The sequence below is a fragment of the Schistocerca serialis genome, chromosome 4, assembly GCF_023864345.2.
Source record: "Schistocerca serialis cubense isolate TAMUIC-IGC-003099 chromosome 4, iqSchSeri2.2, whole genome shotgun sequence".
Classification (NCBI taxonomy): Eukaryota; Metazoa; Arthropoda; class Insecta; order Orthoptera; family Acrididae; genus Schistocerca; species Schistocerca serialis.
This window is the reverse complement of record NC_064641.1, coordinates 7,395,531-7,422,360: the sequence shown is the minus strand read 5'-3', so window position 1 is coordinate 7,422,360 and position 26,830 is coordinate 7,395,531. Positions and strand designations below refer to the sequence as shown.

Here is a 26,830-nt window from a genome sequence, read left to right as displayed (position 1 = left end):
TAACTGAAAGTGAATGACGAAAGATGGAGTGTGCTGTTGCTTTGCACTCTGTAATGCAGACACAGACTATCTCTGTGCACTCTTATTTAAATCAATCCAAGCATGCCACAAAGACTTGCACAAACTTCTTCTGGAAACAGTGAGGCCATTGACAAACAGTTAGAGTGCACATTAAAACAAAAAGTGCTGCTGTAGTCAATATATTTACATAAGCATTACAATACAAAACTTTTCAAACTGTGATATTTTTGAAACAGTTTTCAGGGTGGACTGTTTCCATAGTTATTTCACTCAAATTGTTCACAAATGAATCAGTCACAATCAAAATCATTGTCATTCTTATTTTCACATAAAAATTCTTCTTAAAGTTCTACAGTCTCTCCATAAGAAGCAACTGTACATGGAGGAAAAGCCGTTTTATGCCTACTGACGTGAACATAATTATTACGACCTTTTATCCCAACACAGCTGCTACAGTTACAGAGTTAACTCGGGTATCCCAAGTTGATGCTTAGTACTGTCAGATTCAAGAATGGAACATGCAAAAGCTATGAAAAATCATATCGAATGAGGCTTGATATCGGAGTGGTAAACTAAATTTGCAATGATGAGCAGCACTTGTTCTTGGAGTGGAATTTGTTTCCAATAGTTGCTAACAGTAGAGACGTACATAGAAAACAGTGAAAGTTCGTGGTAAATTAGAGTGGTCACTTGTTTAATTTGTAATTTGTAGTTGTGGTTTATGAATCTATGCTGCAGTGAAAGAGGCCCTGGTCCGTTGAAATGTTTACTGGAAGTTTTTCAGACTTGATTCATCAATCCTTCTTAAATTCTACTTCTGGTTTGCAAGTTGCAGTACAGAGGAGTTCCACATCATCAGGCACTGACATGTTCGCTGATGAAGGCAGAATTTTAACTGACACATCCCAGGCATAAATATTGCACAACTTTGTTGTGCCATTCTCGTCCTCACAGCGCAATAAATATTGAGCATGTGAGGGCCCCTTTAGCAAAGCATTATGTGTCACGTTTAACTCAAATTACGGTAATCTGACATACTTCTTGTTGGGAGCAGATGAAAATGTGTATTCCTAAAGCGTTGTTCGCATAATGTGTCGTCCTAAATTCAATAACAAAAAATTGTCCAACAACTCAAATTCGACAATGTCACAAGGAAATGCAATTTAATAAATAGTCTCTATATTGTCTCAATAATTTGCCATTGTAAATAAAACTAAAATGAAAACAGTGTAGCTCTTCCAGAACATACTGATGCTAGTTGTATTTTGGTACATTTAATAGTTTGCGAGTTTGAGGATATTGAATGAAATGTAAAATTGCGTGTGTGTTCCGTGTGGAACGTGGCAGCTCTGCTCCACGTATCTACATGCTCCTGCTGAAGTGTCAGTTCTGAAGTAATTTTCAATAGTCGAAGAAATGCAGTAAGCAAGAAAGTACTTGCAGGTAATGTCTTCTGCTTAAAAAGGAAAAAAAAAGGTTGTTGAACTAAACTTAAATCTAGTTCACACAGAAAATACCTGTAACCAGTAAATTACAATTTTATATCTAATAAAGTAATTTTTTTTATATATAATTTTTCCCACGTGGAATGTTTCCTTCTATTATAAAGTAAGGTGAAGTATTGATATGCCAATAAAAAAATTTATTTTTGCTCATCAAGAAAAGCTGCATAAATACTTTTAGTATCACAATTCCCTTCAGATCACCAAGATAATTTACTGATACAATACTAGCAAGAACTTTAGTAAGAAAATTGCCTAGAACTACTAAATGAGACTACCTCACTGGATTTCAGGAATGTTAGCATTGGAACTAAATTTAATTCTAAACATAAAACTTTTTGTAGTGAATTTACTGTACGAAACATTCTTGGTGCACTTGTCACACACATTCTCCATAAAGATTGAAGCTTTTGACAGAATTCACCATTGTCTTTGACAGGAATGAAACTTACTGTCAAAGAAGTAATGGAATCACACAGGTGTGATGCAGTACCCACTGCAACCAGATATTACATTGGCACTAATGGTGAAACTTCATCTTTTGTGTCTTTGTTTTTATCGCAATGTGTAATATAGGACATACTCCACGCAGTCCCTAGATAGTAAGTTTCTACTTCCACTCTTTGCCGAGTGCATTGCCCCTATATCTTGTCAACATAAATTCTAATTTCCTTACCCTCTATGATGAGTTGAGTTCCAGTAGTTTGAAGTGTGGTCTGCAGTCTTCAGGCTAAAAAAAGATTCTGTTCTTAAAAAAAGTGGAGGGGGGGGGGGGCTGGTTTTCCATTGCTGCTGCTTCACATAGTGTAACAGGTCTGGAGACACCAAGTGACTAAATATTTTGTAATTCTGACAGAAACTTGTAACCTTGAACATTATTAACAAGTACCATTACATCAAATTTTGTATTGATGATTCCTATTCTGAGTGCTATAGTGACTGCCTTTGTGTTACAGAGCATTAAGAAGTCAGCAATTGGACAGCGCATTGTTGCTATATTGCCATATATCAAACAAGAAATTCCCATCATTATTGCATTTCGTGCACTGGGGTTTGTTGCTGACAGAGATATCCTTGAACACATAATATACGATTTTGATGATCCTGAAATGATGGAAATGGTGAGTAAAACTTCAGAATTAGATCCTTGATATGCAAAGGCCATATGACATATCTGAACATACTGTACTTATTCTTTTATTGTATTACCTGTGATAATATTGTTTACAAGATTGTTGAGGTTGTGGTGTAAAAGTAAAGATGGCCAAAATAACTAGTGGCAGAAATGTTACTGCATTAGCGTCTCAGTGGCTGCCAGGAAACAAAACCTGGACATCGGCATTACTAGCCAAAAACACTAACCACTAGATGTGCAGACAGTTTGCTTTTGCTCCTGTGGTATTAGCTTTTACCTTTGTGACATTAGAAGATATACCGTAAGTGAATGGCTACTGGATGAGAGAGGCTCTGATGGACAAGGAGATAGGAAAGATATTAAAATTGGTCAGCATAGAATTGAATAAAGAGTCAGCATAATCCTGTATGTCTGAAACAGAAGACGGATGATTCAAGACAATTCAAGACACTGCTGTGGACATTAGTGACATCACCAGGGAAGGTACTTTTATAGGTACTATCACTGAAGCTTCATGGGGAACCAAGGTGAGAAATTCTATTTCTGTCCTTGTTCTAAATGATCTCTTCAGTCTGTGATACGTAAAGACATGTAGTGTGTGATAGTGCTCCTCATGTAACAGTACTGCAGTGTATTCTAATGCTTCCTCCCCTTATTCTCAGACATTAACATGACAGGACTGCCATCCTGCCCAGGTAACCAGTTCACTTTGCCAAGTACTATTGTATCTGGAAGACACACACTCATAATTCCTTTATTGGTGGCAACTGTCCTTAATACGCAACTTTGTATACCATAACGTAACGACAAAAAAACAGTGCACAGATTATAGTTATTTGCTGATTAACCATGTTAGAAAACGAAGTACTGATGGTATTTTTTGTTCCTATTTTTAATCACTTCTGAGAATAGGGAGACCAGAGCTCAAGGAAGTTAACTGCACAATGTTTGTAAGCTCCATGTGAAAGCAAACACAATGCCAATATCATTTTATGTCAGTTACATCTTTTTGCACACATGAACATTGTTTCCTTAAATGTAAGTGGAGGGAAACTTAAAAAATGATACTGCATAATGGATGCTAATTAACATTGTAAACATGAAGAAATTAAAATTTAAAACAGTAGGAAAAGTTACTTCCAGAAACCTGAAATTATTCACATTTTACTGAGAGACTGGAAGTTATTGTGAAGAACTCCTGTACGAATAAAAGAATTGTACCACAAGGAAACGTTTAAATGCAACTCTAAAAATCTTGGCGTAGCATCAATATTTTTTGTTTCAGCTGGAAGCCTATTGAAAATGAAGCATGCAGGATGCTACTGTTAGTTATTCACTACAAATCCCAATAAAGTATGTGTTAAAAGGACGGCAGTGTTACAATTCATACAAATTTGATCAAAACCTGCATGAAATTGGTGAAATGACACAACTTGTTTCCAATTAACCGTTACTGGGCTGAAAATACCTTTTTTAATACAGGAATATAATATGACTAGAAGATAAGATAAAAAAAAAATCTACTCGACAAGTGGCAGCAGGAAAGCCCAGGTACAAAGGTTAAGGAAATTTGCAAGGTTTTGGAGCCAGTGGTTCCTTCTTCTGGCAGAAGGGGAAGGAAGAGGGTGAAGGGACAGGACTGGCAAGGTTTAGGAAATGGGGAGTGTTTCTAAAAGTTGCCCAGAACTGTGGGTCAGGGCTGACTTACTGGACTGGATGAGAAGGAAAGACTGGTTGTTGGAGACTACACCAGATGAGATTTGAAGAACTGAGAGCTTAAAGGTGGAAGATAGGGTAATAAGCAAGACAGAGTTTACTGACAAAACATTGTGCAAGTGTTAATAAGAGCTTTCAAACGAAGTGCATTGTGTGTGGTAGTTGTGAAGGGCAAGGAAAAATAGACAGGTCAGAAAATAGGGTTTAGAAAACTAAAAGTGATTTAAGAAAGCAGTAGATGCTGTGAAGAAATGCTGAGACTGAAGAAATTAATGTAAATTAAGACCACGTAGGAGGTGAGGACCAAGGACATGTTAACGCCAGTTCTCACATGTGGAGTTCTTAGGAACTTGTGTCCAGGGGAAGAATCCAGATGGTATGTGTGGTGAAACAGATACCAAGGTCAAGACTGTCATGTTGCAGAGCATTCTCTGCAGCAGGATGTTGTGTGCAGAGTTACTTCAAAATAAAATGCCAAAGGACATCGTATTTGTAAAGTAAATAAATTAACTTACTCAATTCATTGTCAGTACTTGTTATTATTGTAATAAAATCAGTAGTATGTGTGGTGTCCGTTCGTTCAGACATGTCTGAAAGAACAGACACCATGCATTCATACAGCTAATATCTAATGTCTATGGAAGTGATAGTTTACAGGAGTGCATCCCTCTTTACTCTTAAGAATTAAAAATGTTAGCTTTCGCTGACCAAACAATCCTCATGTGTTAATATAATTCCGGTCTTTCTGTGTGTCTCAAAAACTTAATAATATAACAGTCTGTTTTCTGTAAGCCACACACTGATGTTACCACATTTCTTCATCTGAAGCATCTACATTATATTAAATGTTCTTCACAGTCAAACTTGTCATTTTCAACAAAGAAAAGTACCTCCATTTCCCTTGATTCTGTCCTATTTCAAGGAGTTGTGCGCTCTGAAAGGTTGTTATTTGCAGTCGAAATAGTTATGTAAAAATTCAATGAAGTGCTTTCAGTATAAAGTATTACCATAAATGAAAGGCAGAAACAGACAAAAATGTTTTATTCTAATAATTAACTGAATAAGTGAAGAGTGCATGACAGATTGTTAACTTTTGATTATGGAACATAAGATTGTGCAACAGCATATTAAAAGTAATTGTAATTAAAATTATGCAAATTGTAACTAAAATTGTGGAGAGATACGTAAAGGTTCCTAATCCTAAGGTTCTCCATAGTTAGAATAATAGTTTTCGTAAGTCAGTTTTTTGAAAATTTTGAAGTGCTGATTTTTAAGAGTGTTGGATTGGACTTTTAATGGTAAATGTACTATTGCAGTGTGTTGCCAACATTTATTGTTTTTAGAATGTTTCTGGTAAATGTGAATTTTGGCATAAAATTTTAAAAAAATCATGTTATCTTCCCCCCTCAAATTAAGTTTGCATGTACTAATTTGAGCATCTTATTCTTGTTGTAAATTAATAAAGATGTACCAGTTTTTGGGGAAATCAGTGTGAAATTAAACAGTACAGAGATGAGTGTCCAGTTCAGAGGGTGAGGATGACTCAGTTCCACGTGGAATATTGTAAAAGCCATATTTGTTTAGATTAACACATTATGGAAAAATCAAGATGCAAACAGAATCCAAATTGACAGGAATATTTCTAAGTAGAGAGGAGGTGCCTTTTGGGCACAGAATTGTATGCGCTAGTTCACATATTGAGTGTTCCATTTGCCATCGGCACTGAGAGACTAAAAGCAGCACTGTCAGATCAATCTGGATCAGCCTATAAGAGCCGCTTTGTGTGTTCACTGTGTGGCAGAAGCTTTGAGTGATAGTCTTGAGCACAAGCCTCGAATGGCTGTTTGCAGGAAAATCTTTTAAGTATTCGCGAGGGAGATTATGGTTATATTTGATTTTCATTTAATAAATTTGAACTTTAGTGTGGATATAAGGAAAATCTAGCAGGATAAATGATATATTGCCTTATCCATTTCAGTTTTGCAAGGTTTTGTTGCCACCTGTATTCCAAATTCACATGTTGACTGGACCATTAGACTGCCTCACTTTTTAGATGAGCAAAAGTATTTTCGACTAGACTCACCGGTGTTTGATATAAACAGGGCCTGCTAATAATGGAACTTTGGTAGAATTTTGAATCAGAACTGTGCTAAGTGCTGAGGAAAGAATTTCATTTCTCTAAGATAGCATCATTGACAGTACCAGTTGCGGACTACTTGTTCAGAGGCAAGTGTAGGTCCTGAATCTGAGGCACCGACAATTCTACAACCATGTAGGCTGCAGATTCCTTGACTTGAGCTGTAGGATGGTGGGGTTTTGGATTCCACTTAATACACTTAATAGGCGGAGGTCCATTACACACACGAAGTGGTTGTATGGATATTGGGCACTCTGTGGGGTGGACTTTGTAGTTTTTTTAGGATGGAGGTTCTTGCGAATGTGCAAAAAGGAGAGTGGGGATATGGTTTTTGGTGGAAAGGGGGGGAGGGTGTGGACAGATGGGGGGGGGGGAGGGAGGGGGGGGGGGAGAGGAAGATGTGTTCCTCTACCGTCAACAAGCCAGTACTCAGTTCAATATCAGCTTCACTATAGTCAGCTGTTCTGTACAGTCGCGCAATTGGCAACTCTGCTCAGTGTGCACTCTCTCTTTCCCGACCCATTGTTGGCAGATACCAGTCCTTCCATCAGAGAGGGATACCATTGCTGCCCAGCGACTTATTGAACCAGAGCAGTGCCAACCTCAGTATCAAACGGAAAAATGGTGCCACCCTTGACACAGTCCTTGATCGGACTGTCAGGGGTCAGATGTGGGTGGCTCTTTAAATTCTCTCTCTTCTCTGGCATCAATATTGATTTCAGTGTTCTGTTTTTACCTCTCCTCCATACTTTCATAATTCAGGTAAATTTTTAGCTGATGGTACTAATTCCAGATGAACTCTCTTGATTGAGGGACAGATGACTTCGTGGGTTAGTCGATTAACCCTGAGTCAACCATGCTTTCTTCTTTTTTATTGTATTTATAAGGATATTTCACTGCCAGTGACCAGAAGAAGTAATGAAGTTTACAGTTTGTATTGTTGGCCAGGCAAATATCCATGAGCCAATCATCATATTATGTGTACTTTTTCAAAATGCTATTGCTTCGGTAATAATGCTCATGCTGTGATGAATTTTGTAAGTTATAGAGGGATGAAATTTTCCGTGTGAGAAATGTCATTTAATTGCTTTGTCTGTGTATACAGGTAAAGCCATCTCTGGATGAGGCATTTGTGGTTCAGGAACAAAATGTTGCCTTGAATTTCATTGGTACAAGAGGAGCGCGACCTGGTGTCACTAAAGAGAGGCGTATAAAATACGCACGAGAAATTTTGCAGAAAGAAATGTTGCCACATGTAGGTGTGTCAGATTTTTGTGAAACAAAGAAAGCATATTTCTTGGGGTAAGTATTAGAATCAAATTTTAGTGTTTTTGAATTCTACATTGACTTTATTACTGCTTTAACACTCCGGTTATCAGAAGCATTTATTTTAACTATTTACTCCATTTAAAAAAAGTTTCCTTAAAGAAAATTATTCACATTGTAGAAAATAGAATCCTTTAAAGCTCAGGTATCAAGTCAGAAACTGTTAACTTGCATGCACTGTAAAATTGACGTTCTAATTACTGGAGTCTTCTACAACACATTCACATTTATATTTAAATGGAAGCTTACAGGTTCCACATGTGAAATTGTTATTGAAATTTGGGCAGGCTTGTTAATTGATCATTTTGCAAAAACAAAAATTTCATCCTTGATAACCCATTTTAATTGAAATTAATTTTACTTTACTTCCAGAGCTGTCTTAACTATGTGTGACATCTGATTATTTACAGCTACATGGTGCATAGGCTGCTTCTAGCGGCTCTCGGTAGACGTGAGTTGGATGATCGTGATCACTACGGTAACAAGAGGTTAGACCTCGCAGGACCTTTGCTGGCCTTCCTATTTAGAGGGTGAGAAATGCTTTTTTTACTGGCAAGATTGATCTTGTTTTTTTTTTTTTTTTTCTTTGACTGGAGTTTCCTCATAGTCTCAATATTCTGGTTTATTGAGAAAATTATGAAACTGTGTATACGCCCCGGGAAAACTGTGGGAATTTTTTCATCTGGGAGAAAACCGGGAAAACGTGGCCTTGTTGATGTGATGGAGTCATTTTCAGTTTTGGCTGCCAAGTGTTCATTCCCAGTAATGTTGCTGATTCGCCGAGATATAGCCATAATGGAAAGTGGTATTTTGCTGAATGTGGGTGATGATGTTGGATCCGTTGTCTCTGCTACGTCCAATAGAATATTCTTTATTAACAGCCCTTCCATTAAACAGCTTGCCAACTCTTGCTAAATGTAGAACAAATTTATAACTACCTCGAAGAGTCCTTTCACAGCACCCTTCCACTTTTTTGCTCTAAAGTGGAGTCAAATAATACAAGCGAAAACAAAAAATGAAGACACATTTGAAAGAAATGGAAACAGACTTCAGTTCATTTTTGTGGAGCTTTAACCAAAATAAATATGCTAAAAAACTAGTAAAAACTTCATTTGAGTATGCAGAATTTTCGTCTGCAAGTATTCGCAGCTTCCTTAATTCTTCCTCTCTGGCATCCTCTATGATTTCACTATACATTTCTGAATGCAATTTTTTGTTGTGTCTTTCAGTAGACAACTTTCTTACACAAGTAATTACTGTACTACACATGTATTGTTAAAACTAACAAAAAAATGAAAAAGTTCCCACTTTGGTTTGAAGATAGTTTCAGAAATCTTGCATTTTTTGGAGCTGATTTTTCCATTCTTCTAGTAACTGTCCAGCACTTCTGTTTCAATGTTGAATAAGCCACCTTTCAACACACTCAACAGCTCACAGACGGCTTCACCATGCAAGATGAACTGAGGCGAATTAAGCCTAGTTAGACTGATGCACTGTGCACACATTCTCAGCCCTTTGCTTTGAATGCACGTGATTTTCTGTGTATGAGGGAGCCCTGGTCTATATGATCAGTTTCGTATTCATCATCTGATCCGTGCAGGAACAGCCTTTTCTAAATCATTCTTAATATTCTCTGAAATGGTCTAATAGCTCCATCCTCCCTCTGCCCACCAACTAGGATGTACTTCACCCAGTTATGAACGTGTAGTACGTTGTTATTAGTATTAGCACTATTGTGTTCCAGATGAGACAAACATCAGTTTGTCTTAGTGCTCACATTACTTTCACTACCTTGTTAAGTGCTTCTACTTGTAGCCTTAGTTCCACTGTGCTGTTCGATTTTTCTACCTTGATGAATTATACAAGGGTTGAATGAAAAGTAATGCCTTCACCTTCGTTAATTGGGTTTGGATGGGAATATTTTAATAAATCACACAGAAATCTTCCTTACAATGTGATCTTTAATTGCTAATGTTCACTTTTCCACATAATCACCAGCCAGTTGGATACATTTCTGCCTGCAATGAAAAAGTTTTCTGAAGCAGTCACTGAAGAAGTCGACGCTCTGTTTCAGCAACCACAGTCTCACAGTTCTCTCAATGTCTTCATCAGAGGCATAATGATGTCCCTGCAGATTGTCTTTCATTATTGGGAACAGATGGAAGTCAGACGGTGCTAAATCTGGACTGTATGGAGGATGCCGTACTGTGGTGAGATTCAGTCTCTGAAGTTCTGCTATGGTGGCACGTAAAGTGTGTGCTTTGGCATTGTCATGCTCCAGGAAAACATTTCCCTTTTCCTTTTGGACCCTTGTTAGCCATCGTTTCAGAGTTCGCAGTGTATTGACGTAACATTCTTGAGTTTATTATTGTTCCATGATCAAGGAAATCAGCACGGATAACACCATCTGCATCCCAGAACACTGTGGCCATGATTTTTCCAGCTGAGGGCTGCGCCTTGAATTTCTTTTTCTGGGGTGAGTCTTTGTGTCGATATTCCAAAGACTGTCATTTCATCTCCGGATCGTAATGGTGTACTCACATTTCATCTCCTGTCGCAGTAGAATGGAGAAAGGCGTCACCTTCATTCTCATAACGTGAGAGGAGTTACTGGCAAATTTAAAGTCTGTGCTCTTTCATTTCAGGAGTCAGCATCCTGGGTACCCATCGTGCACAGATCTTTCGATAGCCAAGTAGAGCAATAATGTGACCCACACGTTCTTGTGAAATGCTGATTGTGCTTGCAGTTTCTCTCTGAGTGATACGACAATCGTCCGGAATCAATGTCAACATTTTGCTTGTGAAACTCGTTGGTTGCTGTCGCAGTACGTCCAACTCTTTGTTTGTCCTGAATGAATGTCAGATGTTCCCGCCTAAGCATCTTTAAACTTACTTGCCCAACGATGCACAGTACTCACATCAACACAATCACCACAAACTGCTTTCATTCTCTGATGAATCTCTTTTGGGGTGACACCTTCTGCTATCAAGAATTGAATGAATGCACGTTGCTTAAATCGCATTGACCAACTGTCTGCACAGGGTTCCATACTTAACACTGCAACAACACAACCGTTCAATGCTATGGCTTCCCGCCAACTGGAGATGTAGAGAATAGGCTAAGGAACAAGCCAGTATGTGCCGTATACCAATGCTGCCAACTGTTGAAGAGTTACAAAGGTGAAGGAATTACTTTTCAGTCAACCCTTGTAGATCAAATAATTTCCTTTTACTTGGTATTTTCATATATGATCCCTGTCAAATTTTAATTATATCGCATTTCCTCCGTGTGTACTGTACTCTTTAAGTTTCTGTATTGTACCCATGTTATCATAAAATTTGGTTATTTAGCTAAGTCTGTCTGGCTTCATTTTCTTTATGTCATAATATTTGTTTTCTATTTTCACTGTATATTGGAGGCTCAGAAGCTAAAGTGTTAGATTAAACCCAATGTCTAAGATCATAATCCCCAGTCGGTCCCAGAATTTTGGCCAGTTATCGCTGGCGGTGTTTGCTAATATGAAGAAAGAAGAGCTGTGGTTTGAAGTCAATTTCAAACTGAAACTTAAGTCAGTCCATAGGTGAAGAGGAAGGCAAGGATGTGAGACCTCTAATAGGATGATGTGTGGTAAAACACTGTACTGTTCAAATCAAGCTGCAGACTGTTGGCAGCTTCACTATATTTGTGTACCACTGACTGCTACTGTGACTTCTTTAGAATATTGTCCAATATTGCAATAAAGTTGTTGGTGGTAGGTCTGTGTTACTGAATAGAAAAAGGGATGTATTTTCTTTTACAGGCTTTTCAAAAATCTGATGAAAGAGGTGCGCATGTATGCCCAAAAGTTTATAGATCGTGGAAAAGACTTCAACTTGGAACTGGCTATCAAGACAAAAATAATCACAGATGGTCTGCGGTACTCTTTGGCTACTGGCAATTGGGGTGATCAGAAAAAGGCTCATCAGGCTAGGGCTGGAGTCTCTCAGGTAAGTTCTGTTGTTTGAATTTCAATTACACATGGGATTAGCCATCAGATTTTCATAATAGTACAGCCTTTGACATTTCTCATCCATCTGATGTCTCCTAAGGTGACAAACAATCAGTCACAACACGTTTCCTGTTACTCTGGCAGACATGTTTCATGGGAGCTGCTGTGTGCATAAAGCACTTACTTCTTTTGAAGTCTCAGCTGGTGTTTGGTTGTTATAACAGATGTAACACAGAGTTTCTTCGTAATGCCACTTGCAAAAGCAGCAATCATTGACTGTAATAAAATTTTCTACATACGTGGCTACTAATTGGTGTGTTTCCTGGTACAGTCCATTAAAGAGAACAGAGGGATGGCATTTAAGTAATTTATTAGAGACAACCAACCTACCCGAATCTTGATGCTGTACTTCTCCTTGCAGCTATACTATTAATAAACCAGCTGTTTCATTTCTGACAAATACTGTATAGCATCACATTTTGTATGACAATAACATGATCTCTGTACTTATGTTAATGAATCATAATTTCCACAAGTAGTACACAAAATTTTCTAGCGGATCCTACCTCCAACTGGCTTTGCAGTTTATTGAAATTCAGTTCAAAATTTTTGAAAGCTCTTGTGATACCTTCATTTGTAGGACAGTATCACACACATGCACGCACACGCAATGGGAAAGCGGAAAAAAAGTTGGTGTCAGTCCTTGAGAGCAAAGCAAAGAATTGATTCAACCAGTAATAATATGCTGAAAAATATGTCATTACTACAATTACAGTAGCTGTTTGAGCGATGCTTAGTAACAACAGGTGCCAGTGAGAGACACTATGCAATATCAGGGTGTATACGACCCAGGACAACAGGGGGATCCGGGTTGGGAAAAACCCCGGAATTTTTCATTGTTTTCATTTTCAGTTAAATTTTTTTAATTTTTACTGGTAAGAACCGATACTCTAACAAAGGATATTACTGTATCCCACTATTGAGGAATAATACTGCAGCAATAAAACATGAATGAGAGGACAAACGAAAATAAAACTTAAATTGCAAAGGAAATTTGCCATATAAAACAATAAAACACAGTGCTCATACAAACGTTTGCCAACAGAAAAATGTGTCAGACTTTAGGAAGACTATGCAATGCTTCGTAACAACAAATTGCCTCTGATGAGCATGGTGTCACAACTGTTTGCATTAGATTCATTTTAGCAGTTACTAGTGAGATAATGCACATGTGCAGTTGAGTAATGCCTTCTCCCGCTTCTGGCTTCAGAAATGTGGCTATTGGCTGTGTAACCAGTCACAGCCAGCAGCTAGATGCTACTGGGAAAAAATTTTACTGACACACCAAAACTGCCAGATTCATGCATGCATAGCAGGCCTGGATCTAGGAGGTGGGGGGGAAGGGGGTAAGAGGGGGGCAAATTCATATTCTTGAGGGGGGGAAAAAAACCGTGTTACACAAAGTGCCAAGCATCCAGCGCACATTGGATTCATATGACTTTCAAACACATTCTAAATTGGTTTCTGAATGATTTGTGAATGCGTGCATAGTGTACGTGATGTGTCTGTCAGGGGAATCCTCGTCGCAACTAAAAATAAACTTTACTGCAGACAAAAGCAACTATAAGAGCTGAGCGCAGTGAAGCCGAAGAGATGAATACCAACCACTGTCTGATTATGTGGTTGACTGGGTTTGCGAATGATGAGCGTTGTTATAATAACCAGTGAAATCCATAAATTCAGACTACCAGAGTGGAAATAAACGACTAACAGGTAAGAAATATTATGTATTATCTTCACGGTGTATCCAAGAAAATGAAATTTTGGTAGAAAAGTTTTGGCCAGATCGCTATAATAGTAATGACCAGTTGTGTAGTCTCTGGCTAGCAGCCGCTTTAAGTTCTATTCTGGAAGTAGCGCAGAAAACGTGTTGTACGAACATGTAACAACGCCTAACCGGAGAATAATGGCAGGATAATTAAACCAGCGCTCCTGGCAGAGTTAGTGAAGTTAACCAGCGAATAAGCTTTGACATTGGCAGTAGTCGTTACAAAATTAGTGATGACAAAACTATTAGAATGAGGAAGGAGAAAAACAAGGACATCACACAAATTATGGAAGAATATGACGATTCCGTATATGTATAAAAATTTCGTACTACTACTTTTCGATCTATTACTTGAGAAAGTGGAGCGTGTGAATGAAGTGTGAAACTATTTTCTAACATAAATCTTTTTGCTTGTACTAGGCCTAATAGGCATTTGATATTGGTACTTTGTGAATTTTATTCTGTCGTGTTATAAAAATGACCATTTGTGCCACAACAGCCTCGTTTATTTGGTGTGTGTTACAATTGCTGCAATATTAAAAAGCCTATTTTGTTTTATCTAGGAGACAAAATATCTAGGGGACAAAATAGACGTAATCAGATCCAGAAATCACACCAGTCTTGGGTCCCATTTGTATTAACAAGTTTTTCAGTATTAGGCAACGACATTTCAATTTTTCATGTAGCAAAACGTTTGACGAGCTTTGGTAAGGTAATAGATTCTTTCACAGAAAGGAAAGCTGTAGCAAGATTAGAGAGAAAAAAAACTCTAGGTGCTAAGGATTGAAGAAACGGGTACTGTCTTGCTTGTCCCTTGTCTTTACTGGTGTTACGTATCCCACATCTAATTTTATGTCACACAAAGCAGCAAGTTGTTAGCTAATAGGGAATAAAGAGTACAAATTTTCTAAAGAGTTCTAGTTTACAAATAATCCCATCCAGTATTAACTGTGAGAAAAAGAGGGGCAGGATGTAGGAGAGGCACTACAGGACATTTTAATTTCCACTGTCCTGAATATAGCTTGATGGCATCCATTACAAAATGTACATGTCTCAATTCCACAGAGCGAAATACAATGACTTGCAATAGAAGAATGCTGTGTGAAGAGGCACAGCACTGCACTTTGGCACACTTAAGACCAAATAACGTGTCATACATTTCCTCGAACATATATGTTTTATGCATCAGACATCTTCAGAAAGATGTGTGCTACAAAATGAAAATATTTTTGAAAATTTGATTTTTTAAAATTTTTGACTCTTTATCTCCAACGCTCGAGTGGGAGGAAGGGGGGGTGGGGGCACCACTATCTAGTATTTCTAGTATTACTCCAGTTCGGAAACATCATAGATCCGGGACTGATGTGCAAGAGCAGTCTGAGTTATAGTGGGGAAGTGGGTAGACTCCATGTGACCTGTGTTTACATTTAGTGATTTTGCTGTTTCCTCTTCGTTCACTACTCTCATGTCAAATGAAAACAAAACGGATTTCTGTGGCCGGGTGCTATCAAGTGAATTGAAATATATTCACATAGTTACAGAAGGCAAAAATATGTTATTAGTTTCAGATTTTATTTTATTTCCATTTTTCTGACGGTCAAGCATTAATCGCCTTGCAGAACAATGAAGTTATTTTGTCGATTTGCTAAAGAAATTATCTTTTATTAATCCTTTCTGCTGAGGCAGTTAATATATTTGAAACTAAGTTTATAATTCCACACTATTGGCTAGTTTCAACTCTTCGCTGCATTTCAAGTGCATGTTTTCATTTTCTAGCATGTATCATAAATAACCAAACATGAGATAACATAGTACTGGTGTTCCCGAAAATCACAATGAATAACTTAATATCAGGTCGAGGCCTACTTCATTGGGAATCTGGACATATGAATGTGCACATTTTAGTATGAGTCATGAAATTCCAATGTTCTTGGAGTATCCTCTGATGTCTTGTTTCTTTTATGACATAATGTAAGATCTTTCAATGTTTTACGCGTACGAACATACGGGCCTCCTACGTCATCGTAGCTGCCCAAGTGCGCTGGCGCCTGTTATATTGCGCTCTATGGCAACACAGAGCGTTTTACTCTCATTTAAAAATCAACCTTTTGATGGTGAGCCATTTAGAAGAATATGTCGCTATTAAAAATTTTACTGGCTCATTTGTGTGATTAAGATAGTGTAATACTCGCATAAAAGACCAACATTATATGTGAAAGCTTAACTTCTCTTGCAGCGTATTAACCTTAGAGACCATATTGTATGTGAAAGCTTTGCTTCTCTTGCAGCAAAATTATGTATATTAATTTAAACCATTAACTTTTCCTGTTTTTGTGTTCTCGTTCCTTAACAGTGATGTTGCTAATGGTTGACATCACGTGTCCTAAGCTCTGAATATCTGCTGTCATCGGCTGGCGAGATCATATGACATGACCTATGACTAGCTTACAAAGGCGCATCTCAATCTCGATTTCAGTGCTTTGGAAAGTAACATGCCCTGTTTGGTGGAATTCGAATTTATACTTTTGTAATACGAAAATATGCAGCGTACATGTTGCTGCACATCAAAGATCTTTCCAAAACGTGTTGTTTTCCCTGAGTTTCGTTTTCTAAATCACTGGGAAATTTTACGCCCATGTATAAAACCAGAACTATTCAAAGGATTGGTAAGTTATACAGTTCAGAGAGAAAATATACTGTCAGTTAGCAGGGAAAAACTGTTTTCACCCGGGAGAAAGTGTACTTTTAACTGGGAAATCCGGGAATTTTTTTTCCTTGTCTGCATATACGCCCTGAATATTCAACACATCAATGTCAAGTTATTTGTGCTAAAAACCTTGGGATATTACAAACATATTTTAGCGGATGTCTTCAACCCGTGAAACTTTGTCTGTAAAATTTGTAGCCTCTGTCATTCACCATTAAACCTGTCGAAACACTGTTGTTGATTATTCATACATTTAACCATGTGATGCCATGCAGTTTTAACATTTGGTGGCATGTAAAGTGATGCGTAATTTTCTACATAACTCAATTAATGGGTGTAAAATGTATTTGAGATATTTATGCAGTCACCAGGCTTTTTCTTTTTTATGGCTCCTATTTACTAAATCTGACATTTCATTTTTACTCTTCCCCTTTGATGAATACTTAAATGTTTGTCAGTCATTTGACGTCACTGCTGGATCAAGAGTTTCTCTATACTTCTCCATGTCTCGTGGTCTTTAGCTGTATGCATCCATATTGCACTTACACATTTCCTAATGTCTTCCACTATCTACAGTTATATTGCCACCTCAGTCTGTGCTTCTCTCTTTGAATCTGCGTAGTATTTCCTTGCTTCATGTACCTGCCATTCTCCTGCTTACATGTCCAGTTCACTTCCATTTAATTTTGTTGCAATTGTAATTACACGTTCTACTCCAGTGTTCCATTTGTTTGCCCATTTCTTTTTTCTTGACTCTCCATTGTGATTCTAAACAGGTATGTATCCATTGCTTGCTGAGCAAACTTCACTTTTGGAATGGTTTTCATGGCAAAATTCCATTTGCCTCTGCCACAAATCAAAACTGGTTGATCTTTCATTTTCAAATATGTAGAAAACATTGTTTGAAAAACTATATGTAGATTACAGAAAGGACTGTAGGTCATTCCTACTCTTCTTGATAATTCAGTTGTCTCACATTTTTCTTTTGCCTGGTTAAGGATACAGAGGCTTCTTGCAGAGCTCTGGAGAAAAATTTTGGTGAACTGGAACCCATGTTAATTTTTTCCTATGGATAATTGTAGAATTAAATTCAATCTCCTACATAATTATAGGCTGAAAGCAAGCGAAAAACTATAGCTGTTACTTTACCCAAGGGCATGCAACTTTACTGTGTGGTTAAATGATGCCATTCTTTAAGGTAAAATATTCAGGAAGTAAAATAGTCTTCCACTTAAGTCACTGAGCAAGGACTACTCGGGAGGATGTTATCAGAAGAAACAAAACTGGTATTCTAGGTGTTAGAGCCCTTAATCAGGTAAGTAGCTTAGTGGTAATGCAGGAATAGCTTCAATAATAAGAAAATAGAAATGAGAGTACGCTTCTGTGAACAGTGTAGTGGGTGTTTCTATCATAGCCAAGGTAAAACATTGTGCCAATGTTCAGCACAGTAATACAAATTTTTATGCCTACTAGCCCTGCAGATGAAGAGATTGAAAGAATGTGTGGCGAGTCGGAAGAAATTACTCAGGTTGTTAAGGGAGAGCAAAATCTGATGGAAGACAGGAATTGTATAGTGGAAAAAGGAAAGGAAGGAGAAATAGGGTACAGGTGGGGCAAACAATGAAGAAGGTCCTGCCTTGTAGAATTTTTCACAGAACTTAAGTTAATCATTGCTAGCACTTAATTTAAGAATCGTGAAAGAAGGTACTATATATATGGAAGAGACCTGGAGACATCAGAAGGTTGCAGGTTGATTATATAATGATAAGACAGATTTCAGAACCAGATTGTAAATTGGAAGACATTCCCGGAGACATATGTTGACTCTGACCAAAATTTATTAGTTATGAACTGTAGATTAAAACATAAGAGATTGCAAAAAGTTAGGATACTAAGAAGGTGGGACGTAAATAATTTGAAACAACCAGAGATTGTCGAGTTTCCAATGGATGTTAGATAACAGTTGACCAGTAAGGGGAAATGATACAGGACAAATGGATAACTTTGAGAACTGAAACAGTCAAGGCAAAAGAGGATCAATAAGTTAAGCCAAGGCTAGTAGAAGTAGTGGGATATCACTGGAGGTACTGATTGTAATTGATGAAAAGAAAAAAATGTAAAAATTCAGTCAGTGAAACAGGCAAAAGGGAATCCAGGCATCTCAAAAATGAGGCTGGCAGAAAATGCAAAATGGCTAACCAGGAACTGGAGGACAAATTCAAACCTTTAGAACCATGTGCAGTGTGGGGCAAATAAGTAGCTTGGAGAACAGAGTTCCATGATAGAAACAAACACAGCAGAGGGAAGGAAATACGGTAATAACCTGACTATAGCAGGTGTTGAAAATGACCACCACTCATCTCTTGGCACTTTTGGGCCCTGGTCAGCAAGTTGTTTAAGGCAGATCAAAGCTGGACTGCTGGAATTGCTACAATCTCATTCAAAATGTTCTGCCACAGTTCTTGAAGACTGTGAGGGCTGTTGTGATACACCTCAGGCTTGGGGGCTCCCCCACACAAAGTAATGGCACATTGAAAGCACAGGTGACTTGGGTGGCGAGGTAGGTCTGCAGCCAGACTGACCTCTGCTAACAACTGTGTCAGGTATGAAGTGAGTATAAAAGTGCTCGAAGGTTGAGCAGGCCGTATGTACAGTTATTCCATCCTGCTGGAAGTAACTGTAGGTCTTTTCCTTCTCTGTTAATGCTGCACAAATGGTTTCAAAATGTTGGCAATGTAACGCACTAAAGACAGCATCTGATAAAAAATGATGGGACCAATAATGCAGTGTGCAGACACCGCACATCAAACCCCCAACCTTCTGATTGTGTAGTGGCATTTTGTGGAAGTTATGTGGATTATCTGCTGCCCCAAACCTGTGATTCTGAGAGTTGACATAACCACTCAGGTGAAAACAGGGCTTCATCAGATATAAAGAACAGATCCATGTCAAAGCCATTCATTCTATCTTAGTGAACAGTCATTCGCAAAACTGGAGCTGCTGAGGAGCATCTGCTGGTTTTAATGCATGAACAACAGACGCTCGGAAGGGATGGACGTGCAGGTCCAGGTGGAGTATTCGCTTGCATTATTGATGTGATATGCTGGTCTCTTGCAGCAGGCATTGGTTTGATTTGGTAGGACTCTGAAAGATTTTCTGATGAACTGCAGCCATATTTTCTGGTGCGAGAAGACGTTTTAGAACTTTTTGACTTGTTCAAAACAGATCCTGCTGACGCCATTTTTAGACTAAGCATTGTGTGGCTCACTTTTCTGGCACGTTGGCAAAATTAAATTTCTCAGTAAACAACTGGCCACACCATTTCCATGAGTTTGTTGTCACGTAACTTTTCACAACAAACACAGGCTGCACCGTTGTAAATACTGTTGTCCCCTTTGCACTGCTCCACTTGCACTGTCACAGTCTGCACTATGCTCAGAACTGGTGTGGAATACATGACAAGAGTGTGGTTATATGCAGACATTCGTGTCCAGTCATATCCATTCTTTACGCCACTTCTATTTGCTTTGCCCTTTATAACTACTGGAAAGATAGACTCTGCCTATAGGAAAATTAGAGACCTTTGGAGAAAATAGAAGCAGCATGTGAATATCAAGCGCTCTGATGGAAAACAGTATTAAGCAAAGAAGGGAAAGTTAAAAAGTGGAGGGACTATATAGAGGGACTGTACAAGGGAAATTAACTTGAAGGCAATATTGTAGAAAGGGAAGAGGAAGGAGATGATGATGATGATGATGATGATGATGATGATGATGAAACTGTGAGAGGATTTTAACAAGGACTGGAAGACCTAAATCAAGACAAGGAACGTGGAGTAGGCGGCATTTCCTCAGAACTACTTATATACCTAGAAAAGCTGGCCAGTACAAAACTATTCCACGTGGTGTGCAAGATGTAAGAGACAGGCACTATCAAAATACCTTTTGGCTTAAATAAGAATGTAGTAATTCCAGCACCAAAGAAGGAAGGCTAAGGTGGGGGCTATTAGTGAACTATCAGTTCAAGAAGTCATGGTTGTAAAATGCTTGCACGAATTATTTATAGAAGAATGATAAAACTGGGAAAAGTTGCCCTTGAGGAGATCAGTTTGGGTTCGAGAGGAATGTAGGAAGAAGCTAGACAATACTGGCCCTACAACTCTTATTTTAGGTCATCAGAGAAAGCTTTTGACAATGTTGACTGGAATACACTCTTTAAAATCATGAATGTACCAGGGGTAAATACAGCAAGCAAAAGGCTATTCACAACCTACACAGAAACTAGTTGGCACTTCAGTTGAAAGTCATGAAAGGGAGGCAGTGGTTGAGAAATTAGTGTGACAGGGTTGTAGCCTATGTCCGATGTTATTCAATATCTACTTTGAGCAAGCAGTATGGAAAACCAAAGAAAAAAATTGGAAAAGGAATAAAATCTTTATAACAGTCTCCATTTTATGTCATCCCTATGCCAACTCTAGTTATTTTGCTGCACCAATAGCAAAACTCATCTATTATACTGTCTCATTTCCAAATATATTTCCCTCGGCCTCACCTGATTTAATTTGAGAACGTTCCTCTGCCTTTATTTTAATTTTAATCTTGTATCTTTCATAGCCATTCTGTTCAACTGCTCTTCAAAGTCCTTTGCTGTTTGACAGAATTAAGAGTTCATTGGCAAACCTTGTTGTTGTGGTCTTCAGTCCAGAGACTGGTTTTGTACGTGGAAGAGGCCTGATGACACTGGAAGCTTTCAGATAGATTATATGATGGTAAACAGAGATTTAGGACCCAGGTTTTAAATTGTAAGACATTTCCAGGGGCAGATGTGGACTCTGACCACAATTTATTGTTTATGAACTGTAGATTAAAACTGAAGAAACTACTAAGAGGTAGAAATTTAAGATGATGGAATCTGAATATACTGAAAGAACCAGAGGCTGTAGAGAGTTCCAAAGAGAGCACTAGGGAACGATTGGACAAGAACAGGGGAAAGAAATACAGTAGAAGAAAAATGGGTTGCTTTAAGAGATGAAATAGCAAAGGCAACAGAGGATCAAGTAGGTAAAAAGATGTGGGCTCGTAGAAATATTTGGGTAACAGAAGAGATATTGAATTTAATTGATGAAAAAAGAAAACATAAAAATGCAGCAAATGAAGCAGGCAAAAAGGAATACAAACATTTCACAAGTGAGATCGACAGGAAGTACAAAATGGCTAAGCAGGGAGGCTAGAGGACAAATGTAAGTATATAGAAGCATATACCACTAAGGGCAAGATAGGTACTGCATACAGGAATATCAAGAGCTCAGATGGAAAACCAATTCTAAGCAAAGAAGGGAAGGCAGAAAGGTGGAAGGAGTATATAGAGGGTTTATACAAGGGCGATGTACTTGAGGACAATATTATGGAAATGGAAGAGGATGTAGATGAAGATGAAATGGGAGATAAGATACTGCGTGAAGAGTTTGACAGAGCACTAAAAGACCTAAGTCGAAACCGGGCCGCGGGAGGAGACAACATTCCTGTAGAACTACTGATGGCATTGGGAGAGAGAGCCATGACAAAACATCTTCCATCTGGTGAGCAAGATGTATGAGACAGACGAAATACATTCAGATTTCAAGAAGAATGTAATAATTCCATTTGCAAAGAAAGCAGGTGGTAACAGACATGAAACTTACTGAACTATCAGTTTAATGAGTCATGGTTGGGGATGATCAGTTTGGATTCTGTAGAAATGTAGGAACATGCGAGGCAATACTGACCCTATGACTTGTCTTACAAGATAGGTTAAGGAAAGGCAAACCTACATCTCTAACATTTGTAGACTTTGAGAAAGCTTTTGATAATGTTGACTGGAATACTCTTTCAAATTCTGAAGGTGGCAGGGGCAAAATACAGGGAAGGAAAGGCTATTTACAATTTGTACAGAAATCAGATGGCAGTTATAAGAGTCGAGGGGCATGAAAGGGAAGCAGTGGTTGGGAAAGGAGTGAGACAGGGCTGTAGGCTCTCCCCGATGTTATTCAATCTGTATATTGAGCAAGCAGTAAAGGAAACAAAAGAAAAATTCAGAGTAGGTATTAAAATTCATGGAGAAGAAGTAAAAACTTTGAGCTTCGCCGATGACATTGTAATTCTGTCGGAGACAGCAAAGGACTTGGAAGAGCAGTTGAACGGAATGGACAGTGTCTTGAAAGGAGGATATAATATGAACATCAACAAAAGCAAAACGAGGATAATGGAGTGTAGTCAAATTAAGTCGGGTGATGCTGAAGAAATTAGATTAGGAAATGAGGCACTTAAAGTAGTAAAGGAGTTTTGCTATTTGGGGAGCAAAATAACTGATGATGGTCAAACTAGAGAGGATATAAAATGTAGACTAGCAATGGCAAGGAAAGCGTTTCTGAAGAAGAGAAATTTGTTAACATCGAGTATAGATTTAAGTGTCAGGAAGTCGTTTCTGAAAGCATTTGTATGGGATGTAGCCATGCATGGAAGTGAAACATGGACAATAAATAGTTTAGACAAGAAGAGAATAGAAGCTTTTGAAATGTGGTGCTACAGAAGACCACTGTAGAATAGAGGATAGATCACATAACTAGCAATTTGTGGCACAACTTGGCTAGAAGGGACTGGTTGGTGGGGGACATTCTGAGGCAGCAAGGGATCACCAGTTTGGTATTGGAGGGAAGTTTGGGGAATAAAAATTGTAGACGGGGACCAAGAGATGAATACATTAAGCAGATTCAGAAGGATGTAGGTTGCAGTAGTTATTTGGAGATGGTGAGGCTTGCACAGGATAAAGTAGCATGGAGAGCTGCATCAAACCACTCTCTGGACTGAAGACGATGACAACAACAACAAGGTTTGTTGATGATTTTGTAATTCTGTCAAACAGCAAAGTACTTGAAAAAGTAGTTGAAAAGAATGACAGTGAAAGATATAAGATGAAAATTGACAAAAGCATAAAAAGGCAGCGTAATATACTCAAATTGAATTAGTTGATGCTGAGGGAAATAGATTTGAAAATGAGACAGTATAATAGATGAGTTTTGCTATTGGTGCAGAAAAAGAACTATAGTTGCCTTAGATATAACATGAAAGGAAGACTGCCAGTAGTGATGAAAGAATTTCAAAAAGACGAATTTGTTACTATCTAATATAAAATTAAGTGCTAGGAAGTCTTTTCTGGATGTATTTGTTGTGGAAAGTAGCTTTGTATGGTAGTCAAACATGGATGAAATGAAAGGAACTTACACTGTCATTTGATTAAAATAAGGGATCAGTTGAAAGGCCGCATTCTGAGATATCGAGGAATCATCAGTTTAGTATTGGAGGGAAGTGGAGGGGAGGGGGGGGGGGGGCAGAGGGTAAAAATTGTAGAGGGAGACCAAGATATAAATATAGTAAGCAGGTTCAGGTGAATGTCAGTTGAAGTTGTACAAAGACAAAGAGGCTTGCACAGGATACACTAGCTTGGAGAACTGTATCAAACCTGTCTTTGGACTAAAGAAGTGGAGGAGGAAGAGGAAGTATCAGGCTTTGGCATGTGTAATAGATGAGAAAGGGTTATAAAACATAATGACATAGTGATGGTTTTTTGTTATCCTATAAATTTTATATGTTTATCAGTGTCAATTATTATTTGTCTACTGAAAATATTAAAAAATCCTATATAAGATTCTCTTTCATGACAAGGTGCTGAATAGGCTTACATTTGCGTCAACGCTGTCCCATCTTCGTCGAGTGAACTCACCTATAGGACGAGATGGCAAACTGGCAAAACCCCGTCAGCTACACAATACTTTATGGGGGATGATTTGTCCAGCAGAGACACCAGAAGGTGCTGCTGTAGGTACGTATATCCTCACAGCTGACAATGGTGCTATTTGATAGTTTTGTCATTTTAAACAATTATGATTCATATGCTGTACATTGATGAGTCAAAACATTGTGATCACCTGCTTCACAGCTTCTTGGTCTGCCTTTGGAATGCAATACAGCAGTAGTTCTGCATGATAGAATGCATTGATAAATAAATCCTTAGTACGAATCTGTGGGTACCTGGTGCTAGATTTTTACACACAGGTCTGTAGTTCCTGCAAATTGTAAACTTGTGATTTGTGAGTGCGGAGCTGGCACCCTGTATCATCAGTGTATCATCAGAGATTTGTTCCCTAGAGTTCATATCAAGCGAGTTTTGTGGCCATGATATCAGCTTAAGTTAACTGTGATGCCCCTCAAACCACTGTAGCATGTTTCTTGCCGTATGACACACAATTATCCTGCTGGAAGATGCCTGCGACAATATTCCTGTAGTCTGTTGCTGTTAAGGTGCTGTAGATTATTATCCCAAATCCTATGCAAGCTCAGGTGAATGTCCTTTATTGTATAAAACTGCTCCCATTGCCTCAAGTCTGTGGTGCAGTGCATGCTTGGAGATTTCATTTCCTTGTGTTTTGCCGTAATAATCTGCCCTGTAGCAGTCAGTCACATCAGTGGCTTTCTTATTTTTCAGTCCATTTAATTGGTCAAATGATTCTTCATTCCTCTGGCCCTCTTATATGTTTCGTTTCCCACAACACAACCAAGTGATTTCATTCTTGTTGTGGGCAGTGGTTGTAATGCCTTGGCTCATACTTAAAAATTTAACCCAAGTGAATAGTCAAATAAGGATAAGTATTCAGATATATTATTAACAATGAATTATGTTTTGATTGTTCTATTAGTAAATTACTGCCAAACGCTATTATTTCAGAAAACACAAGTTTTATAGAACTGCAACACTTCAAAGATTGTACTTAGGATTCTTCAAACTCATAATTTGGGTCACTGAAAGACTTTGTACGTATAATTTTTGCATAGCTAACACACAGCTGTTAAAATTTTCTGCTCTTCATTGGGCATGAGGAATGCCACTTCATTCTGGAGCAGCTTACAGTAGTGTGTGAAGGGTCATGTAGACTAGACAGCCTCTGTAGTCAAAGCAGCAGGAAAATTTTTGTCTCCTTCCGCCCACTCCTGGCTGGCCATAACCTTGATTCAGTACCATGGAGATCTGCAAGTGAAAACATGTTAAATTCACAAATTACACACTTGTTAATAACAGCATATTTCTGCTTCAGACAGCAAAATTTAATTATTTTGTGAATACACTTTGTGATTACCGAGTGGTATTGAATAATTTTTAAATAGACAACTTAATTTTTTCTGTAGTGCACCAAGACCTTTTCATGGAGGTGATAAACAGTAATTTAATATGATCACACACCTTGAACCCTCCAGTGTACTGAAATGTAAATTATGTTCCTGAATGAAATTAAACATGTTACATATATATTGTATTCCGTTTCAGTTAAATCCTCTGATGTAGAGATGTAGCTGAAATGCTTATCACTATATAAATGAAATTTTTTATTTCAACACAGTTAGAAATGTCCAAACCAAGTAAAAAAATTCTTGGAGGTTATAGTAAGGGCAGAATAATCCCATAAAGACAGGTTTTAGGAACAGCAGCCTTTCTCCTGATAGCTTAGCAGCTTGTGCTTAGCAAAAGATTGAGGGTCACATAAATATAACATAAGGGAATGATAAAAAGTATTGAAACTAGCGAATCTGGGTATGGAAGTCAATAATAAATCTGAAATGGTAAAGGAACAGTTTTAGAGATTATGACCATGAAACAGTATGTAGGCACCAAAGCAAGTTCATTGTATAAGTTTGTTTTTCTATGTTTGTTTCTAAATAACGATCAGTCCTCTGATACATATAATAGACATATTTTTACTTTTGCAACTCGTAGTCGCAGTGGTGAGCGTCAAAGCAGTCCTAGTGTAGTTAGGTGTGCACTTCACAAGGAAATTATGCCATTGTAGGAAAAATTTATTGGCAGACCTGGATTAATTCCCAAAACCAGGGGTATGAACAAAGTAGTTCAAATATTACTAGCCCTGCCTTGACGTGCGAGACAGTTAAAGAAATGTAACCACCTGTATACTACTATTAGCTCTGAAACAAACTGATTCCATTCCATTAGGTTCGAAATTTGTATCACTGAACAACAAACATGTGTCATATATCATTGCCATGATCTACTTAACTCCCAAACAGAGCAATCTAACATCATCAGAAATATTAGTGAAGAAAATTCTGTAGACCAATGGTCAAAACGAGAAAATCCAAGAGTCACAAAAATCAAACACATCAGTTCTCACGGAAATGATATAGTTCATTTTGTTTTCAAGAAGCCTTAAATCTCTAGTTATTTACACAAGGTTACCATTTAGTAAAAACACCAGTTTATAAATTAGGGTAGTTCATGGAATCATTTCATCAGGAAGCAGCAGTGTCCAGAAACCTTCAGCATTTTTGCTGTTAGCCAGGCTTGCCAAGTCCAGGGAAGAGAGTTGTAATTACAAAGTTTACATATACTCTCCCATAAACTGCAGGAATTATTTACTGTTTATAG

General features: G+C 38.0%; 1 protein-coding gene across 1 annotated transcript in view; it reads left to right on the top strand.

The window, feature by feature from the left end:
• The window catches only part of LOC126475055 (DNA-directed RNA polymerase II subunit RPB2), an 88,499-nt gene that overhangs the window by 19,000 nt on the left and 42,669 nt on the right, over positions 1-26,830 (top strand). Inside the window, exons 6-10 of the mRNA XM_050102607.1 lie at positions 2,480-2,644; positions 7,617-7,813; positions 8,248-8,367; positions 11,637-11,823; positions 24,061-24,217. Of these exons, the coding sequence (XP_049958564.1) occupies positions 2,480-2,644; positions 7,617-7,813; positions 8,248-8,367; positions 11,637-11,823; positions 24,061-24,217 (826 nt within the window). The remainder of the gene's footprint in view (positions 1-2,479; positions 2,645-7,616; positions 7,814-8,247; positions 8,368-11,636; positions 11,824-24,060; positions 24,218-26,830) is intronic.